General features: G+C 34.1%; 1 protein-coding gene across 7 annotated transcripts in view; it reads right to left on the bottom strand.

The window, feature by feature from the left end:
• The window catches only part of LOC113554418 (homeotic protein antennapedia-like), a 153,705-nt gene that overhangs the window by 12,724 nt on the left and 118,336 nt on the right, over positions 1-22,645 (bottom strand). For 6 of the 7 annotated variants that reach the window (XM_026958253.1, XM_026958260.1, XM_026958254.1 and 3 more), the window contains 2 exons: positions 3,755-5,145; positions 746-757 (listed from right to left, as the gene is read on the bottom strand). In XM_026958253.1, coding sequence (XP_026814054.1) covers positions 746-757; positions 3,755-4,646 — 904 coding nt within the window. In that variant the 5' untranslated portion in view covers positions 4,647-5,145. Of the gene's footprint in view, positions 1-745; positions 758-3,754; positions 5,146-21,286; positions 21,352-22,645 lie in introns of those variants that run through there. The other variant, XM_026958256.1, reaches the window with a different exon arrangement.

The following is a 22,645-nucleotide window of genomic DNA, read 5'->3' as shown; positions in this document are numbered from 1 at the left end:
ATATATATACATATATATGTATGTATACATTTTTTAGTTTTGGCGTTAGGTAATTTTACTATAATTAATATATTAATATATAAAAAACTGGTATTTCTTAGTCACGTGAAATGATAATGTTAGAAAAAAAATATTAATAAATACATGACGAAAAGAACGACTCTTGAAGAATACTCATGCATCTTTTTTAAGATATTTTTCTGAACTTAATTTATAGTAAAATAATTTAAAATAACGGAATAAATCATAATGATAAACGATTAAAAAAAAAAAAAAAAAAATTTTGACTAATTATATGACGTTTATTACTGGGGCTAAAGTACGCTTACTTTTAATATTGCGTTTAAACAATATTGTACAATCTCAGTGTATATTAACGTTTGCCGTTTGGTGACTTAAGTTTAAGTTTAAACTACTGCAGTTATTACTCTGTGTATGTTCAACAGGTAAAAGTGAATCATGCTGATGATTATAAATATAAATATTATATAAGTAAGAAGTGCTATTTAATGTACTATTGAAACATGTGACAGACCAAATAATTTAAACCTTTTAATGCATTTTAAATATTATAGCTGATGAAAAAATAAACAGAATAATGAGTATTAAGCGTGTAAAATATGTATACGATAGAAAAGAAAGATAGATAGAGATAAATAAGAGTTGTAAAATAATAAAAAAATAATTGCCACGTAGTTGCTACAAATGTATAAATATTACCAAAATACCGCAAATGCATCCGTACCTGAGTCTGGACCTGCAAAAATTACCGCAATCATGTAAAATAAAATAAAAAAGAAAATAAATGATAAAAATAAATAATAATAGTAGTAAACATTATCTCTGGCTAATGGTTATTATAATGGAATATATATCATAATACGTAATGGTGTTTAATTGTGTTGTTTACCAGGAATTGTTGTTTTCATGTTTATATTAACTGTCTAATAATAACGTTGTGTATGTTTATTATAACAATTTTAGGCATTTCGTTGGACAAAAAATGCATTCGTTTCGAACGAGCACATGTCCCCTTGGACTATGTTACAATATTCGGTAATTAAACAAAAATGTGTAATATGATGGAGCCGATTCTCGACGCATTACCGTAGAGAAGGAGATCAATTGAGACCAATATAGTATAATATAGGAATAGCGGGGGCAATGGCGTCGTTGCGACATTTCACAGTTTTTAACTTACGCTTTTGAACTCAAACATCAAAACTCGACATCATCACAACTAATCTTATTATCTCCAACGAAACTACTATAACGATCCAATAACCTTACACGAAAATAGCGCAGACGACTGAAACCCAAAATAAGGGAAAATATAGTATGTCCTCATAGGTATAATAGGTGTATGGTTTTCAACTCGAACATTATGGTGCAAGAGTAGATGAAGAGGCGTTATGGTGTAATCATGATGATGATAACAATAAACGCGCACTTTTAAATTGGTTCGGGGGTGAGTGGAAGACTTGTGTTTACACGCGGGGATGGCAGTAGTAGAGGGAAGAGGTAAAGCAGCCACTTGTTGAGCCGTAATTTATGATTGTACGCGCCGTCACACTGTAATATATATATAACATGTACACCAGCAGTTATCACGGTCACACCATACGTTTGCAGACATTTTGAAAGTTTTACGCGAAAATATTAATGCATCGTTTTTATATTATAGATATTGAAAAACACAATGAGTCGTCCGCGTGTATAAAAAAATGTATACAGAATCCAACTATATGTCAATTAAAAGTAAATATAGATTATTATTTAACTATAATTTTGTTTTAATCACTATTATAATATAATATTTCATATTGGTTTCGTTAATTTAATTTACGTTATTAGTTGTTTAGCTAATAAACAAATAAGAAACAGATTTATTTTAATGATTAATAATCATTGATTATCTACAAACAATTTTCAATGGCATGATTACCACGCGCAAACGGTCTGCTCAAATTTACGCGAACTAGGTTACATTTCGAGAAAATATGTACTGTAGCTTGGTGTCTTGACCCACCTCCTAGTCAGTCTGGACGACAAACTTCGCGTTGGGTATATATAAATATAACTATGTACGTGCGTCCGGTGGAGGTGCAGTGCGTTTTTTCATCGGCCGAGAAAAGGAATTCCGGATCGTTGGCTCCTTTCGGCTTTTCATTTGCCTTCTCTATACGCATCAACGGGTCACCCCCAATGGTTTTTCGTGTGTGCGACTGCTGGGCGCGGGCGTGCGTCCGCTTACCGGCGGCGACGACCGTCGCGGGGAAGCAATATATTTCACGGTACATTAATCGGACCTACTGCGCGACATTACCAACAGGAAGAGAGTGAAAAAATCTGGTACAACGAAAAAATCCGACCACCACCCTTCTTAACTTAACCACCCGCTACAGAGATTTCTAGGACGGAAAATCTCTCTGAAAAAATCCATTGAGTTTTGTCTAAGATACGACGAATATCGAAATTATGTCTTAAGAAAATATGAGTACATACACATGTAGATGTCGTGTATTGCACCGATATTTCACGTAATAATATGCGAAAGTAAACATAATAAAAATAGTTTTGAATATACTATGATATCAGAAACAATCTCCCGACAAAACGTATTTTGTCGATTGGAACGCCGTCGCGACCACATGTAGACAGTATTTCTTAGAAATTAGCAAAACGTGTACTCTGTATACACTGTACTGAAACCAACAAATTTAAAAAGAACACGAGAGAATAAAGTATTGTAATAAACGACTTTCGAGTAAAAACATCATACGGAGTCGGTGGCCAGTACGTTTCGAGATAAATTGATTTGATTGATTTCGATGTGTATATATATCTAAGGCCGATACACAGGTTTATACACCTACGTGATTCAGCGGCACTTTATGATATAAAGATGTAAAAAGGATCGGATAAAAAAAAAATGTTACGTCAATACGTAACGAATGCCCATTGTGGCCGATATCGGACGTCGTAATTTTTTTCAAATATGATTTATGCGGGAGACAAGCCGACAAAAAAGATTACACCTGGGCGAAGACCCCCGGTGACGATGGTCACTATACCATACTATACCACGCAAACGATGGCAAACCTGCGAGTGAATATCTACAACGTCACCGTGCGTGTTTCTAAAAACAACACGCTAACGAAATTCGGAAACGAAAGGAACGCGGCCTACACGTAAAACGTCATGCTTTTGTTATAATTGTGTATTATTTAATATTGTGGCGATACAAAACGCATGCCAAACTAAAAATAAAAACTACCGATTTCTGACGGTTAAAAAAAAATCAAAAACAAAATAAAACAACTCTATATTGATATTATATGATAGCGCAAGATATTAGAAACAGGCACATTCCACAAAACGGTTCAAATCTAAGTCAGGATTGTCATGATGTTTTTTTAGATATCGTAATGTGTTGCGTTCAAAATAAACGTATAACAACGGGATATCGTGTGAGTTAGTGATGTTAATATGCACTCGGAAAAACGGCTAGAAATAAGTACCTGCTGCAGTTGTGTCATTGTCCGTCGAGTCGGGTTATCGTTGTGCTTCAACGCGGCGGTCAACGGTGAGATAATAACGGGAAACACAATGTGTCGAAAATAGGACCTATGTGATAGGAATTGCCTAAGGGGGGGGGACGGTCAGTTTGTAATTTTTATGATGATATAGCTAGCTGCAGAGGTAATACAAATCGAATAAAAAAAAATATTGAGCGCCACGCTCGGTACTTACCGAATTGGCTTCGCATCCACGGGTACAGTGGACTCGGCAACGAGTTGTTGTTGACCGCCTGTTGATTCTGAGCGGTGGGCGTCTGCAGCGGTGGCGTCTGCTGGTGCGGGTTGACCACGACCTGGTTGTGGTGTCCGGGCGCCGGCGGGACGACGGACTGCTGCTGTTGCTGTTGGTGGTGGTGCGGACTCAGATTGCTGAAGTACGCCTGCTGTTGCTGCTGCTGCTGTTGATGATGCGACTGTGGCGGCGGCGCCGAATGGTGGTGCTGCTGCTGCTGCTGGTGATGGTGGTGACCGGCGGCCGTCATTTGCTGCTGCTGGTGGTGGTTGGTCATGTCGACCATGTCGGTGGGGCTTCCCGGCTCAACGAGACCGTTGGCCACCGAGGCCTGGAGCTTGCACGTGGCGTACACGACGGGCGTGTGGCCGTTCATGGTCATCTGTCCCATGCCGCCGCCGCCGCCGCCGCCGACCAGGCCACCGCCGATGGGTGATTCGGGCCTGCTGTAGCCGTCCATGGACGACTGGTGGTGGTTGTTGTAGTAGCCGGCCGCCGCGGCCGCTTGCCGGATTTCCATCCGGTCGTAGGGCGGGAACCGCGGGTACGGCATGCCCTGGGGCGGCTGTCCGCCGACGGTGGGCCCGACGTAGTGGTGCGGTGGTATGCCCTGCCGGGCGGTCGGGTCGCACGGCGCGTTGTCCACGTAGTGCTGCTGACCGTGGTGGTGGTGATCCATGACCACGCCACCGCCACCGCCGCCGCCGCCGCCTCCGCCTCCGCCGCCGACGATTCCGCCGACGCCGCCGAGCACGCCGCCTCCGCCGCTGCCACCGCCTCCGCCGTTCCGCATGTCGGACGGCATGTACGAGTTGGCAAAGTACGAGCTCATGTTCAACAGGTCGCCGCAGTTGCCCTCCACTTTGCCGGCCGCTGACACTGGACCGCGGTTGCGAGAATGTGTGGTGTTCGATGTACCGTAATTACACACCGGTGAGGTGTACCGCTGGACTGCCGTGTGGCGCGGCTTCTAGTGGCCACCGACAAGTGCAACGTCGCGGCACGCCGTCATCGTCGCCGTCAATCCGGTAGCGGTGCTGTTGTTGGTGCGGATATCGACAGTGCTGATGATAGTATTGTTGGTAGCAACGGTGGTCGTCGACGAGCAACCGTCCTACGGTCAACGGTAGACGTGTCGTCCGGTGGTTGCTGACCGATTCGCTGCTGACTGCTGTATCGCACTCGCTGATCCAACCGCGATCGCGGTTTTTCCGGTACCTGTACGGTTGACGGTTCTGCTGCTGCTGATGGCGTTGGATGTTCTGCTTTTGCTGGTGCTGGTGCTGGTGACGGTCGTCGCGATCACTTGGTCGGGCACGCGAAATCCGCCCCTATAACACAAAATCAAATGCGCACAGGTCAATCGATAGTTCGCGTACGTGTGGTGAGCAACATATAATATATTATTGTGTCGTTACTCGCCGGATTTCGGACAGCCATTCAACGCGAAATTCTCTTTCCTTCCTCCCCCCCAAAAATCCGGAACGGGTTGCCCCCACCAGATTTCACCTAAGTGTACACATTGTATAAGTATACTATGTATGTATATATATCGTACATGCCTTTGTGCGCATATTTGTTTTGCGAATTTCCGCACTCCACCACAACGGCCGCGGGACGTCGAGCTGCATCAATAGATGACAAATACGTCCATCGCAGGGTCACAATGGGCTCGTGCGGCACCCCCTCCCCTGCCCAAACATTGGTCCATATGCTACATAAAGTATAAAGCGCGTACCTATACGGATTGCGTTAGGCATTATTATGTTTTACACTGTAGGTAGTGTACGTGGTGCGACGACGACAATGGGTCGAGCAGCTGTCCCACGCCGGCTGCATACACTTTGCACGCGAATAAATTGCATATTTCACGCTCGACGACAAGTTGCCGGTTCGTCAACGCGTACCAATCAGGCGATCCATCAATGTGCATAAAAATATTAGCCCCCTTTATCGCATTAAAGAGGGCCCTGCCCCTCATATTATTATGCGCTTATCAAGTCGGGCATTCGCGAATGACTTGAGATTTGCCCAACAAACCGGCACTCTATGTCATACCTAGGTCGCACAGTATACTCAAAGACTTTACTTTGATATTTTATTTAAATATTTGGGTACATAAATGTGCTTTTGATGTCACGCGATTGTATTATTGTATTTTTCATCTATTCAATTATCGTGTTTTTAAGTGATAGTCATTAATACTTTGTGTACGCAGTCTACGTCTAATGCAATCATTATCCACAACAGCACAATTAATACGACCCATAATGGCCATGTTATTATTCATATTATCACGACAGAGTACACAAACCACGATTGTTATCGTGCCGTACGAGAATAAATACAACGGTCGACAAAAAAATACGACTTTCAATAATATATAATTATGTATGTAGTGTCGTAATAAAAGGCGTTGATCGTTAAATATGCAAAAAAATTAGCAGTCTGAATCCGCGATTACATCACGTTTAAAAAGATACCATAACAATTAACAGTGCAGAGCATATACCAAATATAATATGTGATACGAACGTGTAATTTGAACGTCATAACTGTGAACGGATTAAAAATCATATATCTATATACTTATATACAGGTCAAAAGTTCCAGAAAAAATCAATTCCCGTAGATTGTGCAGCTGTGGTGTTTGCATATAATATAAGGACTTTATCGGTTTTAATCGATATAATATGATAGAAATATTGACATATATTAGTCTAAGGATTTTAAATTCAAACTCAATATCGATCTGACATGCAAATATTAAAACAATAATTACTATACTATGCGAATGCCACTGCAGGAGATGTCCAATAGTAGAATATTGTGCAGATCAGCAATCCACGACGATAACGACGTCGGAAAATTTTTTTAACAATCCGAAAGCGTACGACAATGTTCATAAAATCGCGTTTATCGAATTCGATAGCGTTTGTCGCGAAATCACTGGACGGCACTCGTCACGACAACGTGGCACGACACCATCCCAAGTCGTCGGGACATTGAAAACTAAAAATTTTTTTTGTTTGTTTTTACCTAGAAAAAGCAAACACAACTATAATGGCGGACAGGGTCGGTTTCGGCACATTATACTAGTCGTTCGGATATGATTAGCGGTTCGTTATTTCCTCATAAACACGTGTATAATATATAATATACACGGGACGTCCTGTGTGCCTATTCCTAACAATTATATAATATTGTATATATTTCAGTAAACGCCACAACTCACGAACATATGGTGAAAATAAGGGCACACAGGAAGACGGATCGAATTTCACTAAGCTGGCTTATTATGGCATAACCAGGCCGCGTTAGGCCGTCCTCCGATCAGCCACGGATAACACTCAAATAGTCCATCATAATCTCTTATCTCAAACACTCTTCACAACGAAGATAATACAAATGACGTGATAACGCCCTCGCTAGTAAACACAACAATAATATAATTGTATATCGAAGTCATAATCGGTTTATTATAACATACATATGCTACAGTAGCGTGGGTGAGTATATAAACCGCGGTTCGAGTGTGGTAAAAGCATTTAAAGTCGGAGGGGGAACACGACCTTTAGCTGCTGGTCCGAACACTAAGTGCGGTATTTAATGACTGTTGACTAATTACAGGTGCACCGTACATGTCATATTTACAATACGATTCACCTACACATATGTACAAATTTTAGACACAACAACAAGTCTAAACGTTAAGAGAGACAAAATTAAAAATGAAAAAAACGGCTAACAGTGTAAACTATCAGAAACGATATCGTATAATATTTCGATGGGACGATGGCGGAGAAAGATCCCAAGGGCTTAATTTCCGCATCTTTTGTGCGGCCGCACGCCTGTCCGTCGTCAGCCCCGAGCATTTAGGGGTTGAAAGCGGATGCGAAAGGGTTGACCGGTTTGTGCTGTGCGTCATGAATAAACGAAACATAAATTCATCAGGCGGTGTTCCGCAGCAGTTTAAAGCCCGCCGGGACCCAAATTAATATGCAAAACTCGATGGATAGGTATACTTTGTGTACAGCGAGGTGACTGTATATTATGTATATATATATATATATATATATATATATATATTTGGTGGTCGTAGAGGTACAACAGAACGACTCGATAGAACGAGAATGACGTGGGTAGAAAAGACGAAGTGAGAGTGAGAGTGACGGTGGCTGGGACCCCTTTTGCCGTATTCGTTTCTTCGTGTACAAAATGTATATGTATATGTATAATATATATATATATATATATGTATAGTGAATGACAATAATACACCTCCGAGTTCCGTTATATTAAATCCACCGATCTCTCCATTCACCGCCACCTCCTCTGCCACCCAGTCATCTTACAGTACAGTGTGTATATTATAATATTATCGCAACGGACGTAAATTTTTGGCCCCGATAAATTCCCCACCCCTGTAAATACACATGTATAACCGACAAATAACACCGTTACGATATTATATTATATTATATTATTATTGTTATTATTATTATTATTATTATTATCATTATTATTATTATACGAAACATCTGAGAAGTATATTAATCTTTACACAGTTTTTTCTTTTAGTAACCAATTCCCGTGGGTTTTTTTAACATTTATTTTTCCTATACGACGACTATAATAATGTTGAAATATTATTTCATGTGCAGAAAAACGAATATTAGGTATACGCAATATTTCACATAATATTATGTCGCTAATATATTTTATAAAATATCTAAAATTGTACCTAATCGACGGGTGAATGAGTAACCTATAACAATTTAACAGGTACATTCATATTTCGTTATTACAACAAATATCGTTCGCAGAGTGAAAACACTAAAGGTCGTCGTCATCTGAACGCATTATTAACGCACGGTGAATGGCAATAACGACTTAAAAACTGTATTCGGTACCGACATGTACATTGTACACGTTATGTCGTATTATTAATAAGCATATAGGTACTAAATGCTAAAACGTTTTAACCAACTATGTTTACACGATCTTAATATATATAGTACTATACACCCATTAATGTGCTGTGTATACGGTTTTAATTGTAATATCGAGACAGGTTAACAATATTATACGCAGAGTGGTCAGAAGTATACGTTATTGTGTTGAATTTGTACCGATCTGGAATCGACAACAATAATCATTCGAATAGGTATGCAACATTAGAAACGATTATAATGACGATGACACTTCCCGATAAAAAAGCAATATTACGACATAAAAAGTTTTACCTGTTACAACCTTAGAAATCTGACAACGGCTTCGGCAGTGGCCGTAAAATTGGTTTTTAAAGTCGTTTGAAAAGCACTATAAAGCACACCGGACGTTATTGTACCTACTTTTACATAACCGATAACTATTGACCATAGCCAATGGTTTATAGTGTTATGTGACCGGCGACGGGTAGACGAGATTAAACCCAAACGACTATTAACAATTTTATGCTAATGATAATATGATTTCTATAGGAACATAATAATACGGTCAATGTGTGCATTATTGTGAAATGTTTTTAAGCGACAACTCTCGCGCGTGCGACAGCCGTACAAGATGTAGACCGTTAACATAATAATATTCCCCATTTTGGATCAATGAGCATGATCTATGTGAGAACGACGCAACCATCGTACGTCGTCGCCCAGTGCTACCATCGCGCGTACAACGCAAACAACACGACGTATTTGTCGGGCGGACGACTAAACGCAATACGAAAACTAACTATAAAATAAGATTTATCATAGCGTTTACGTGACGTCCGCGCACGGCGATATAATAATTAACAACAGTATTGTTATTATTATGAAACGAAATATTGAAATCGAATCGTTAAGCAAGCCGAGCATGTCCCGTGTATCGTACAGATATTTACCATTTTTATTATTGAACGTTATGTGTATAGTTAGAAACACGTTATTCAGAGATCAGTTGCTATGTATATTACTGTATTTAAACATATTTTGTATTGATAAATTTGATTTGTGATCCGCGATATTTCGATAGACAAAAAAGGCTATGATGCGAAACGAAATACAAATCGAATAATCAAATAGGTTTTTAATTGCCGAGAAATGTATACGAACCGAATAAAATATTATTCTCTCTATCCTTATATTATGGGCGGACAAGATGATAGCTATAAATAATGATCAAAATTATGTTACGCTCTAATAACGCTCGCTCGGAGTAACAAAATATGCGCGAGAATATCAAAACGAATGTTATGGTTTTGGAATAACACGAAAATAATAATTATAGTTTTAGTATAAAACCGTGGATGGCGCCTGGAATCTTGTGGTCAAGCAACCACACTTACATAGTGCCAACCTGTGCAGCGTTATATATTTTGTTGGGCTAATCGCTTACTTGTGTAATATTATGAGAAAATAATATACTCAATGGCCGAGTTTGTAGTTAACTTTTTATGTTAATATCAATTTAAAACGGAATATTATTATGAAACGATGATTATTATAACTTTGATACGGTTAAGCAAACGACAACTCAAACAATACGATTAGGAAAAAAATCAAAATTTACTCAGCAACGTATTTGTCGCCTGTAATTTTTTTAGGGTGGCGTGTTGCAAAGCCTCGTGGCCACTGTAAGGAATATCTTGTAGGCAACTTCTTAGACATTCATCAAAATATATCGACCGTGTCGTCGTGTTGGTCGTAAGTAGTTGTTATTATTATGAGTTTAATACGATTAAAGTTCGGGTGGACTATGGTTATGTATAAACAATATTTTTACTAGTGAACAGTAAAAAAAAGTCCAGATGAAAAAGAATCTAAATAAATGAAAATAAAAGTCTAAGAAAAATAATTATTTATACCGAATAATTTATTATTTATTACTATAAATTGTTTGTTTTTTTTTTAGTTATTATTATTAATTAACAACAAACAGTGGCCACAAATATGTCCGAGAAAAAAAAATGTTTTTTTGCACCGAACAGGACGATTCTGAAAAAATATTTGAATATTTTCCATAGGTGATATTATTTACAATGAGAATTAATTTAATTTATTGTTTTAATAAATATTTTAGTTTATAATATTTGCAATATTTATGCTAAGTTTATTCAAATTAAGAAAACAAAAAATACGGCTTATAGCTACAGTAGAACCTCGATTATCCGAACCTCCGTTATACGAACTCTTTATTATTCGACTGCAATTGGCGTATCCAAACGTTCTGTTATCCGAACATTAAAACTCGTATCCATGATTTGGCTGCAAAAAAGCGCGTTGAAACTCATCGTCAAATTAAAATCGACGATTTTATCAAAAAAATATAACAAACATTATACATTCCTTATATATGTTATGTATTTCAAATAATGTAATAAAATATTAATGATAATAAATATGTATGAACATATTATAAAATATTTAACTGTTTTTAAATTTTTTTTTTAATTTCCAATATCCGAACTTTTGCATATTTGAACTAGGTGTGGTCCCAATTAGTTCGGATAATCGAGGTTCTACTGTATTTCTTAGTATTAAAGATAGTTTTATAATTTGTTTCTGAATCGAAATCAGGATGAACGTCATTAAGCACAGTTGGAATTAGAACGAGTAGTTTATATTTAAAATTATATTGAACCAAGTATGGTTACGAAATTAGTATTATTACCCAATTCAAGTGAGTATGAAAAAAAAACAGAATAAATATATTTAACGAAAAATTGCATACCTAAAGGCTAAAATAGCACATGAACTATAATGTATATCAATTATCGTGGGGACAATTATATCTATAGTAAGATAGATAGGGTAATCGTGTTGGTTATAGAACAGCTATTTTTGGTTAGAGTATGTTATTATTTATCTATCAAACCTAAAATCATCTATAACATCGGGTACGCAACAACAACAATAACAACAACAATAATAATAATATTATAACATTCACGACTCGACGACCGGCGTACAGATGGTGCCACGGGATATTTCATCGCCTAGCGGACAAAGGCCTTTCGAGTGTGGCTGGGTGGAGCCTACGGGTCGAAGGGACGATGCATCATCCGTCAACTGTCAGCGGAACCATTGCTGGCAATCATGGCGATCGGGGAAACCATCGTCGGGAGGCGGCGGCAGGAGGCGTGTTATACATACGTTATGAAAATCTGATCGAAAACATTTCGTTGCGATAGAATTGCATTGTATAGTGATTTTTTTTTTTTTTGTAATAATTATCATCATTGTATATTTATACAGAGTAAAAAATAGTAAAAAACGTAACGATTTAAGTCTAACTGGAGTAACGGCAAGATTGAAGTATATATGATCCAAGGATTTTGTAGCCGGTACGTCATATATTCAGTGTTAGTCTTGGAAAATGACAGACAAAACAGTTCCGCAAACGATCAAAAACCTACCCAAATGATGTCGACTAAATACAAGTGTCAGGTACATATTATCATATTATATTGTATTTATATGTAGATCACTATTGTGGAATCGTTCTATAATTTCGCGTGACTAAAATTAAACGCGAGCAGTGCAATGTATAAACAATTGATAATGTCGTATGAGTATTTTATACATCGAATAATTAGTCGCTTATAATAATTTGAGATTATTGTACGTAGCGGAGGAGTATGGGGTATAAAAATGATGTTTAAAATATTTTATGTGCCTTCTGCGACCAGGGTATATATTTATACATACATATATTAATAAAACGTATAGGGAGATTTCGTCGTCCCCTTTTCCATTCCACGAGTACTATACAATGATATTACAGAGCTATAAAAACCACAGCGCTCTCGTCAACCCATTCCTCGAGCGCAAATTATCGTCAGCGTTCTTTACGACCGTTTAATAAGTCGTAAAAACGCTGTTTCAACACCGTTGCCGCCGCCGCTGCCACCACCACCACCACCACTACCACCACCACAGCCAACGTATAATTTAACGTACAAGTTTCCGTGGTATAACGACTGTATATTTGTGTATACATAAATAAAATATAACTCTTCCCGGTCTAGAGATTACACGGCATAATAATTATGAACGAAAACGAAAAAAAAACAACCTTAAATCGACCGTGCAAAACTGTACGCACCAGAACCTCGCCGCCGTGCCGCTTCGAACCAAATATAATGTTATAATTTATAATGATCACCGTGCGTTCGGCGACCAAGATATTTCACGCCAGTTAAAAGACAATCTATAATTATTGTTATTAATAATATTCTGTAAGCATTTCAAGATTATAATAATATAACATACAAAACGATGCTGCAATTCAAACAGACGCGTAAAAAATTGTGTACCGAAATACTATTATGTGATGTTTGCCGCTAACTCTTTATCTAAAGATTTTTTTTACTAGGTATATATACAAAACAATATATGAATGTCGGACGTAAACAGAACGTTTGATTTAATTCCGAAACTTTTGTTTTATTTGATTAGCCGCAAATTAAACTAAATTATATTTTCTACTGATATCAAAATTAATTTTATTTATATATCCGATTAACTTAAGTTTTTTTTTTTAATTGAGACTTAGTAATATATAGTTTAAATTGATATAATAAATAAATAAATTTAGATTATAATTGAAGTTTCAAATAAATGTTATAACTTGACTTATTTTTAAATAAACTGGAATTTATTATATAAACTTAGACTATGATTCCATGTATATAATATTTAGTTAAGTAAAATAATAAAATGTATAAAAAACAAATGTATTTTGACATTTGTTCTATGGGTTGAGAGGTTTTTTCTGGCTTAGATGTATAAAAGAAAGCCTTTTGAAGACAATACGTTAAAAAAATAATAATATATTTTTCAGGTAATGAAACTTTTAAATGTTTTAGTAGAACAATTTCAGAAACATATTATGTAACATGTACGTATGTAATAGTATTAATAACGTACGTTACCTAGCTATTAATATTTAAATCAATAGCAATTAAGTTTTGAGTGTATAGTCTATGCCTAGCCTTTTATAGCTAATTATAAGTTCTTATACTATAAGAAAAATTGTGTATTTCAATTATAATATAACATACAGCTATGTAGGTTGTAAAATCCAATTTGATAATTTTATTAATCTTTTTGTTGAGTATATATTCTTGTCTATATTCTAGTCTATATTTCAATGATTTGATTCCATATAGACCATAATAAGGTACAATTGAAAAAAAATGAATAATTCTATTCAAATTAAATTTAATTTAATTTAATCCTCTACTAATCTCAGAACATCATGTCATGTAGTAATGAAATTAAAGTATTTATATTTATCATCTAATCTTATTTTTATTTAAATATCAATATTATATATCATTTAAAATTTAAATTATGTACATTATCTTAACATTAAATATATTATACTGAATTGTATTAGGTACGTTATAGGTACAACCTTATAATCATAGGCGGCTGCAGCTTGTAGAGGTATACATATTCTATAATCATAAGATTTATATAACTACTATGATATTATTATAATTACAAAAGTTTTAAATGATTTTTCTCTACTTATTTATAAATGTATAATTAAATTATTGGCTGTCATCATAATATTGTATAATGCATATTAATCTGTATATTTACACCAATAAATGTACTAATATACTTTTCAATACGTATATTAGAAATATTAAAAACAAAATAGAAATAAATAACCGAAAACTATTACTACTACTACTACATACAATTTAAAAAAATACATTTATAGTTATTTTATAGTCAATTCAAAACTAGTTATGTAAATGTATTATGCGCTTTAAAACATAATATTATATTTCTCAATAGGTAACTTACATTTAAAAATGTTCAACTTCAAACTACTTTATAGATATAATAATAAATTATTTAACATACTCGAATTCGAATTTAAATTGATTTAGATAATGTAATAATTAAATAAAAAACGATTGAAACAGGATATAGTTGTTAAAAGAAATTTTAAAATATTTGACAACGCTATATATTATTATTATGATAATTCATACTATAATATTACAACTGTTACAAGGAACGCGGAATTGTTTAATTATATAGGTTGATACTTATATACGTATATATGCATTATATATTATTATAATATTATAAAACTTTTGTTGGCTCAAAAATATGAATAAATATTTACATAATATTATAATATTGTACTGTTTATTTAATTTTATTATAAACACCAAAAAGGTAAATCTACCATTATATTTCTGAAAAAATAAACTTATGTGTAGGACATCCACAATTTCTAAAATGTATCATTCTAATAATTATGCAAACGATATTTAAAGGCATTTAAGTATACTTAAAGGTAATGAATAAAAATAAAAATTACTTCTTTGTTCTTCGTATAATTGTTGAATTAAAAAATAAATATGGATGGTAAAAATTGAAAATAGTTACCTGGTTTTTGGTTTTGAAATGGCATAAGAATAATACTCATTTAATTCTTGATGTACTGATGATGAAAACAACGATAGATAATATCATAACGAGAAAGAAGACCCGACTGTGATACTGCAGAGCTTGCACACAATAATGACCGCAGATTTCCGAAAATTATTTTACCAATGATTCTTGGAGCCCCCATGGGGACCCCCGCAGGATCAACAATTAAATGATTACTATTTTATTGTCTCTCTAAACAGTCTAAACGAACGCGTCGTGTATACACCATGATATATAAATAATATAATATATCGCTCGGAGAATATAATGGGATAAATACGCTATAATAATACATTCTTTTTTAATTATGTGCGCGCCCAACTCTTGATTGAGACATCAATTATACCTACCATCGCGCACGCATGGCGTACATAGGATACCATATTATAGTATATTATACAAAATATATTATCATAGTATTTAATATATACACAGGACCCCGCATATGGGTTGTGCGGTGGTGACATGACGAAACTTGATAGTCCCGCAGGGGTCACCCGGATGGCGGAGAGCGTAGGGCTGCTATTAAAATTGATGTCGTAAAATTATATAGGTAGATTCGGGCTTTTGATTTATCGCGCAAAATTCTGCGGGATAAACAATACGTGCGCGGTGGTTGGTACGTGACGAAAGAAAAAACCGCTATTGTAGATAAATAGTAAAATTCAACTAAAGCGGAAAAAACTGAAAGAAACTATCGTAGAAAAAAATGTCCAGCTTCGCGATAGATATCATAATAGATGATTATTGTTACAATGCATGCATAGTTATTATCATGGTGAAAAATCTCCCATGAAACCTCACTATCACGTACACTATCACTATTAATTTGCAAATATTGTAGTGTTGGATACGAGCAACAGCTGTGAAAAACAACAGAATAATTCTTCACTTATTCGTCTCCGTAAAAAGTAATGAAGTTCAAGACATATTCAGCGTGGCTTTCGACTAGAATGCAATTTCTTTGATATATTTATAGATACCTATATCTATTTATAGTTGGAAATAATATTATGTTACTACACGCATATTAAATTAAATCTTGTGTTTTTAATTTTAACTTCCATATCTAATCGGCCACACCAAGAATAGTGTATAATTTATTTATAATACTAGTACACTACATATTCAAAGATACTTATTAATTAAAACGCTTATTAATTAATGCATTTTTTTTTAGAACTACAGTTTAGATTTGTATGTAAATAAGTGCACGTCTAGAGATGACACATGTGCGCACGTGTGCGGACGGCGTTATATTCTATACACAGTACACACATCTTCACTTTACATGTGCATTGCAGATATATAATGATGATTTTTGAATTTGTTTTCTAATTTCAAACAAAATTTGCCGTAAATATAATGGACAATAATTGTTTCGACAGCATATATATTTATTTTACCCGGTTTTTGAGGAGAAAGAAAATAACTGTGACTTTTTTTTAGCGCTGTATCAAATAATAGCGAAGCATCTATAATTCATAGTATGAAATAGGTACACGCATGATACAAACCACTACTATCGACAGAACTTCGTAAGACAACCTTTCGATTTTTTCATTTTTTAAACACATTTTCTAAAAACTCAAACATTTACTTAAATCACATAGCAACACGTGGCGAGATATACGGTTCATCACTATACAAACATTACATCCTTATGTATAGTGTATATAACAGCCTATAATAATTGTTATTTCAACAGACTGGTGAATGATAAAAAGGCAAAAAAAAAATATCCACCATTTGTTTAAAAAACGGTTAAAGTTATGTGGTGAATCTATATGATATTTGGATTTTAAAATAGTTGTTGTACACGTTTGCAATCGAAGTATCTATGTAGGTACCTTAATGCATTACATAAGTACGAAATAATTTCCAGAAGTATTGCAGTGTATTAGCGGTACATGTAGAGTACTCCACACTGTAATCCTATACCTTGTGATATCTATATCATACTATAACGGCAATATAGGATTTCCGTTATCAATTTATCACTATAATCGCAAAAACATAGAACAAACTGCAATGAAATACTAGTATAATGTATTAATGTGCATACTGTATAGTCACTATCGGAAAAATACTGATAACATGATAATCATTATCATAACAATGTTTCAATATTGACAATAATTGTCTTTAATTAAAATATTTATTCTAGTAATTACCTACAATATTTGTTATAGATATAATATTCCAGCTATAACGCAGACGTATAGGTATTATATACGTAGCGGCAGCGCTATACAAGCACCAGTGGCGTTGTCATCGTCGTCGTTGTTTAGCCGAAAGGCCGAAACAAATAACCGACTAATGAATTTATAACGGTACACGACTACATAATACGTCGTGACGAAGACCAGAATCACACGTCTTGTTAACACACGCGGTCAGACCGGGCAGAATTCTATATTAGAGAAGATTTATAATAATAATATACTCGTGCACATGGTTTCCCGTACAGTGCTTACGTTCGTGTATTGGTATCGTACATAAGCGACGCCGCGTGAAGAACAATCGAAAGAAGAAGCCGATCGGCATTATTACCATCCCGTCACGTCCCATCACGTTTCGCCGCAGAAAAACATTTTTCCCTGAAGAAAACTACTATAAAATATACAAAAATATGTAAAATATCGTAAGTATAGAGATTTCGCCGTTAGATTCGAGCGCGAGCACGTTACTTTTAATATATCAGAGGTTCACAAATTTATTTTACACGTAAAAATAAATCAGTAAAATATTATAATCATTTTTTCTATATATATGTGTAATAAATTATTACTTATACCACCACGTAGTATTTAGCGTACAAGCTGTAGTGTGGAAATATACGTAAGGACAATTTGATAACCTCGAAAATAGATCAATAATTGGGTAGGGTTGTTTTTTTCGTTTAGTGAAATCATTTAATCGATAAAATATTTATTCAAATATCATCAGCAGCAGACATTTTCGTTTGATGGCAAATAATAATTTATATTAATTATATTTTATAGATTATTTGTTATTATAAAAAAATGGCTCAAATTTCATTAAACCAAAATTAATTTAAACACAATATTAAAGTTTTATTCTAAACTTAAATTATATTTCTCGTTTAATTTAAAATTTTGGCTGTAGGATGTTCAGCTTTAGTCGAACGTCTGACTTACGATAACTGCTCCCTTTTGGGTTAGATATGTGTGCACCAAATTGTTTTCTATTTGTATATATTTTATATCATCTCAAAAGCGAGGGTGGCTTTTTGTACAATGACACTTTTCCCAGTGAAGTCTTTGATACAATAATATATGGCTGAACATATAGTTGATAGAGGGAGAAGGTTGAGTGTTCATCGAGAAAAACCGTAAGTGAACTAATTACATTTGTTAATGACGCTCATAATTTAACAAATATAGCCATGTTTATCGATCCAATGTGAATGCGGTTGACCATTAATAATTACTGAACCAATTATGATAGCAACGTTTATTTAGAATTTTAGAACACGATTACAAGTAGGTAGTTAAATCGTAAAATAATAATTATTATAATTTAAAATAATTAAATAAATAAATATAAATAATAAATAAAAATAATTATAAGAATTAGTTGTAATTATATCTAATAATATTTTAATAAAACCAAAGTTGTATATATTAATTTACAATTAATTAAAAATGTTCACGCTTAATAATTATGACAAAATATACAAATTAATTAGTATATAGGTTTGCCTATACTGTCCATTGTAATTGTAATAATAATATATTATTAGTTATTAGTTAACATAACATTTAATAGAAAACCAATAATACGTAGAATAAATAATAAATGCAAAGTTTACATAATGTTCATTGTCATCATTTAGAAATATTTTTTTACTCGGTCGTATAAGCGACCGCAAGGGGATGGGCTACGGGTTGAGACGACCCTTTCTGCAGACTGTTTAAATGTGTTTACCGCCATCATACAAATGATAATATATAATGATGGTATAGTTATGGCTGCACTAGAACGTAGTTAATAAATTTTAAATATAAATAAAAAGTTTATTTTTTAGCTCTAACTTAAAAAAATAACAACTCATAAATTGAAGAATCCTAGTTTGCACATTTTTTGTCACGGTAAGCTAAAAGAGAAAGGTATATCATTATCTGCATAGTGTGCACAGAAAACATCCATCGAGGGACGTGTGTTGGTAATGTCTTCACGACGATCACGACCGCTGTCACCGTCGTTTAAACTGATTTGTTAATTAAGAAAAACGTTAATAAATTTACAAAAGAACCTAACCTATATTATAGTCGTTATCTATTAAACTATCTCGCTAAATTGTTGTAAAAATTAATACGCTCGTATATCTCGTTAAATATAGGACAAGTCAATGAAGTCAATGATTAGTTTAACATTGTAAACACGCTATTTCGAAGAGTTCAATTTCTTCTAAAACATTTATTTTATTAAAATTTCTAACACTTATATTGCTCTTATTTTGGTTATATTAGGACATTAGATATATAAATTGATATTTAAATTCAATTTATAAATTTGAATATACTTTCATATAAATAATTGTCAATAAATATAAATATCGAACTTTTTTTTTAATTTATAAGAATTTTAGGTTAATTCATTTTTGAATTAATGTAATTAATTTAACATATAGTAAACGTTTTTACAATACAATTAAGATTAAATAAAATAGTACAATAAGTACAAAAAGTACAGAATTTATTAAAGAGTGGTATCCCGGCATTATTTTTGATTGAAACAACGACTGTTCACTATTAAAAGAATCAATCTGTGAAAGGGGACGGCGTCAACAACGTTTTATCAGATAGGGATGCGATTTATACACGCTTTACGTATTTGGATTATATCTTTCGCACTTGCAAAAAAAAAAAAAAAAATAAACAAAAATATAGAATATAATAATAATATATTATAAATATTATATGTATAAGCGACGGACACTCGGAATATTGGCAATATCTGGAAAATTGATAGGAAAATTCAGTGGGTGTGTACAATATTTTATTATACATATATCCATATACATAATATCGACGGTGAAGGGGGGAAAAGGGACACTATGGACGGCGGCGGTGGCGTTTTTGATAAACAGCTAACACGCGTCAGTGGACATCCGGTTGGACGTTTGCCCGATGCAATATAATAATATATAATACCATATAAATATGAATAGAATATAAATATATCGATGCAGTAGTGGGTGCAGGAGGAACTATAATCCTGTCGAGCGTATAAGGACTGTAATATCGGCGTATAATATAATACTATATACCATAAAATAATATATATCGTATACATGTGATTTATTTTTATTTAATAATATTTTTGTTTTCTCTTTAGCTTTTTGTTTTTATTATGAATATTATTTATTTATATTTTCGTCGTTTCGTGATATAGATACCCACGGCGGAAAACGGTCCTATATTATATACTGACGCCGGCAGGACGATAGACGCAAAAGCCGTAAATTTCCACGTGCCGTAACATCCGATTGTTAGCGCGAGACCCGCTCATCCACGCATGCATTACCTCCCCCCCGCCCCCAAAATAATAACGAGCGATATTTGATGGTGACACGCATAGTTACGAATCGAACGTTATTGGCTACATAACGATAATAATAAACGGACGGTATTACGTGAGCATATTATACTATACAGTATACAAAATATGAACATGAAATGGTGAAAAGCCAACATAGTTAAACGGCCGTACGAGATGATACTTTTTATATGTTTGTTGACAACATTCTGCGTGAAACAAAAGCACAGAAAGTCATCATAAAAGGTTTTTTAAATAAATATATACATACGAAGTAGGTAATAGGTATATATACTAACCACGAAAAGCGACGTATAGAATTATTTGTAGTTCAAAATTTAATTATGTCCGGTGCAACGATAATAAGGGCAATCGCGTATTAATATAAAGATAAATAATTATAATAGAGAATTGTAATCGTTTACAATTTTTTTGTTATTATTAGTATTATGCATTTACAACTTACCGAATAAACCTCAATATATAGGTTATATTATACAAAACCAAAGTGAAAAATCGACGTCTTCTTACCTGTAACAAAAAAAAAAAAATAATTAGATTATTCATAATATATATATGTATAAATATTATATATACTGAATCATAATGAATCATCGAGATAGGATATTATTTTATGAGTTATTTATAGAAACAAAATACGCATGACTGCCACGGATGCGAGCAGCTCTAATCTGAAAGGTGAAACGCGCAACGCACAATAAATCACATTATTGGCTTAATGAAAAGAAGAAACGTTTTATAATTTATTGACGCTGTACATGTATAATATTATATTATAAACGACGCGTTATCAGTTTCACACAAAAAAAAAATAAATAAATAAATAAAATAGTTCGACACGCGCGTCAATAATGATTTTACGATCGGTTTTTTTTCTTTTGTAAACCATACCCGCAGGCTTTTTCCGCACGCGTACATCGCATGTACAGTACAATATATTTCCCGCGTCCCCTTCGAATTATTATTATTATGACAATTGATGTCGACTATGGTTAAAAAATAACGTGGATACATTGTTATTTTATGGTTACCTTCTGATACACAGACAATCGACATTTAGCCAATAATCATGTAGTATGATTCGGTCCCAATAAAACAGTATAAAATATTACTCGCGGTGTGCACATCAGATAGAACTTGCACTATAACATGTAGGTAAATATTATAGTAAGTATAAAGATTGATGATAAATGCATATTATGAGGTTTGCTAGTAAAAAATCATAATAAGTATCATTCACAGGTTTATTCTTAAGTCAAATATCAAGCGAATACTACGACTGTAATATCAACAACATATATTGTACTCTGTCATGTATAAGGTTCTTAATTCATTACATTGGCTATAAATTGTAATTTTACAATACCTTACTTTTTTCTCAGCTACTTTATTAATGGAAAATAATATTCAACAACTAGGTAAGTAGTATAAATTGTTCACCATATCGGTATAAGGCGGTAAATCGATTCGATATAGAAACAACTGATGTGTACGTGAATAGGTGTAAACACAAAAACAACTAGAATATGGGTTATGACTTTATGAGTGGACCTATTATGACTTGGTACGTATAACAGAGAGAAAAGAGCGAGCAATAATGTACCATATCATTCAAACAATTATTGGATACCAATTAAAATGTTTTATTGTGTACACATTAAGAACTAACCTGAAAATGTAAATATCAGCCAATCTGTATATTATGTTTATATGTATATTATATGATGTCTACCACAAAATCATGGTATGTCGAGTTAGTGTAACTTGAAAAACACATTTTTACGAATGTCAGGGAAATAAACAA

This window comes from Rhopalosiphum maidis, chromosome 2 (genome assembly GCF_003676215.2).
Source record: "Rhopalosiphum maidis isolate BTI-1 chromosome 2, ASM367621v3, whole genome shotgun sequence".
Classification (NCBI taxonomy): Eukaryota; Metazoa; Arthropoda; class Insecta; order Hemiptera; family Aphididae; genus Rhopalosiphum; species Rhopalosiphum maidis.
This window is presented reverse-complemented; position numbering and strand designations above follow the sequence as displayed.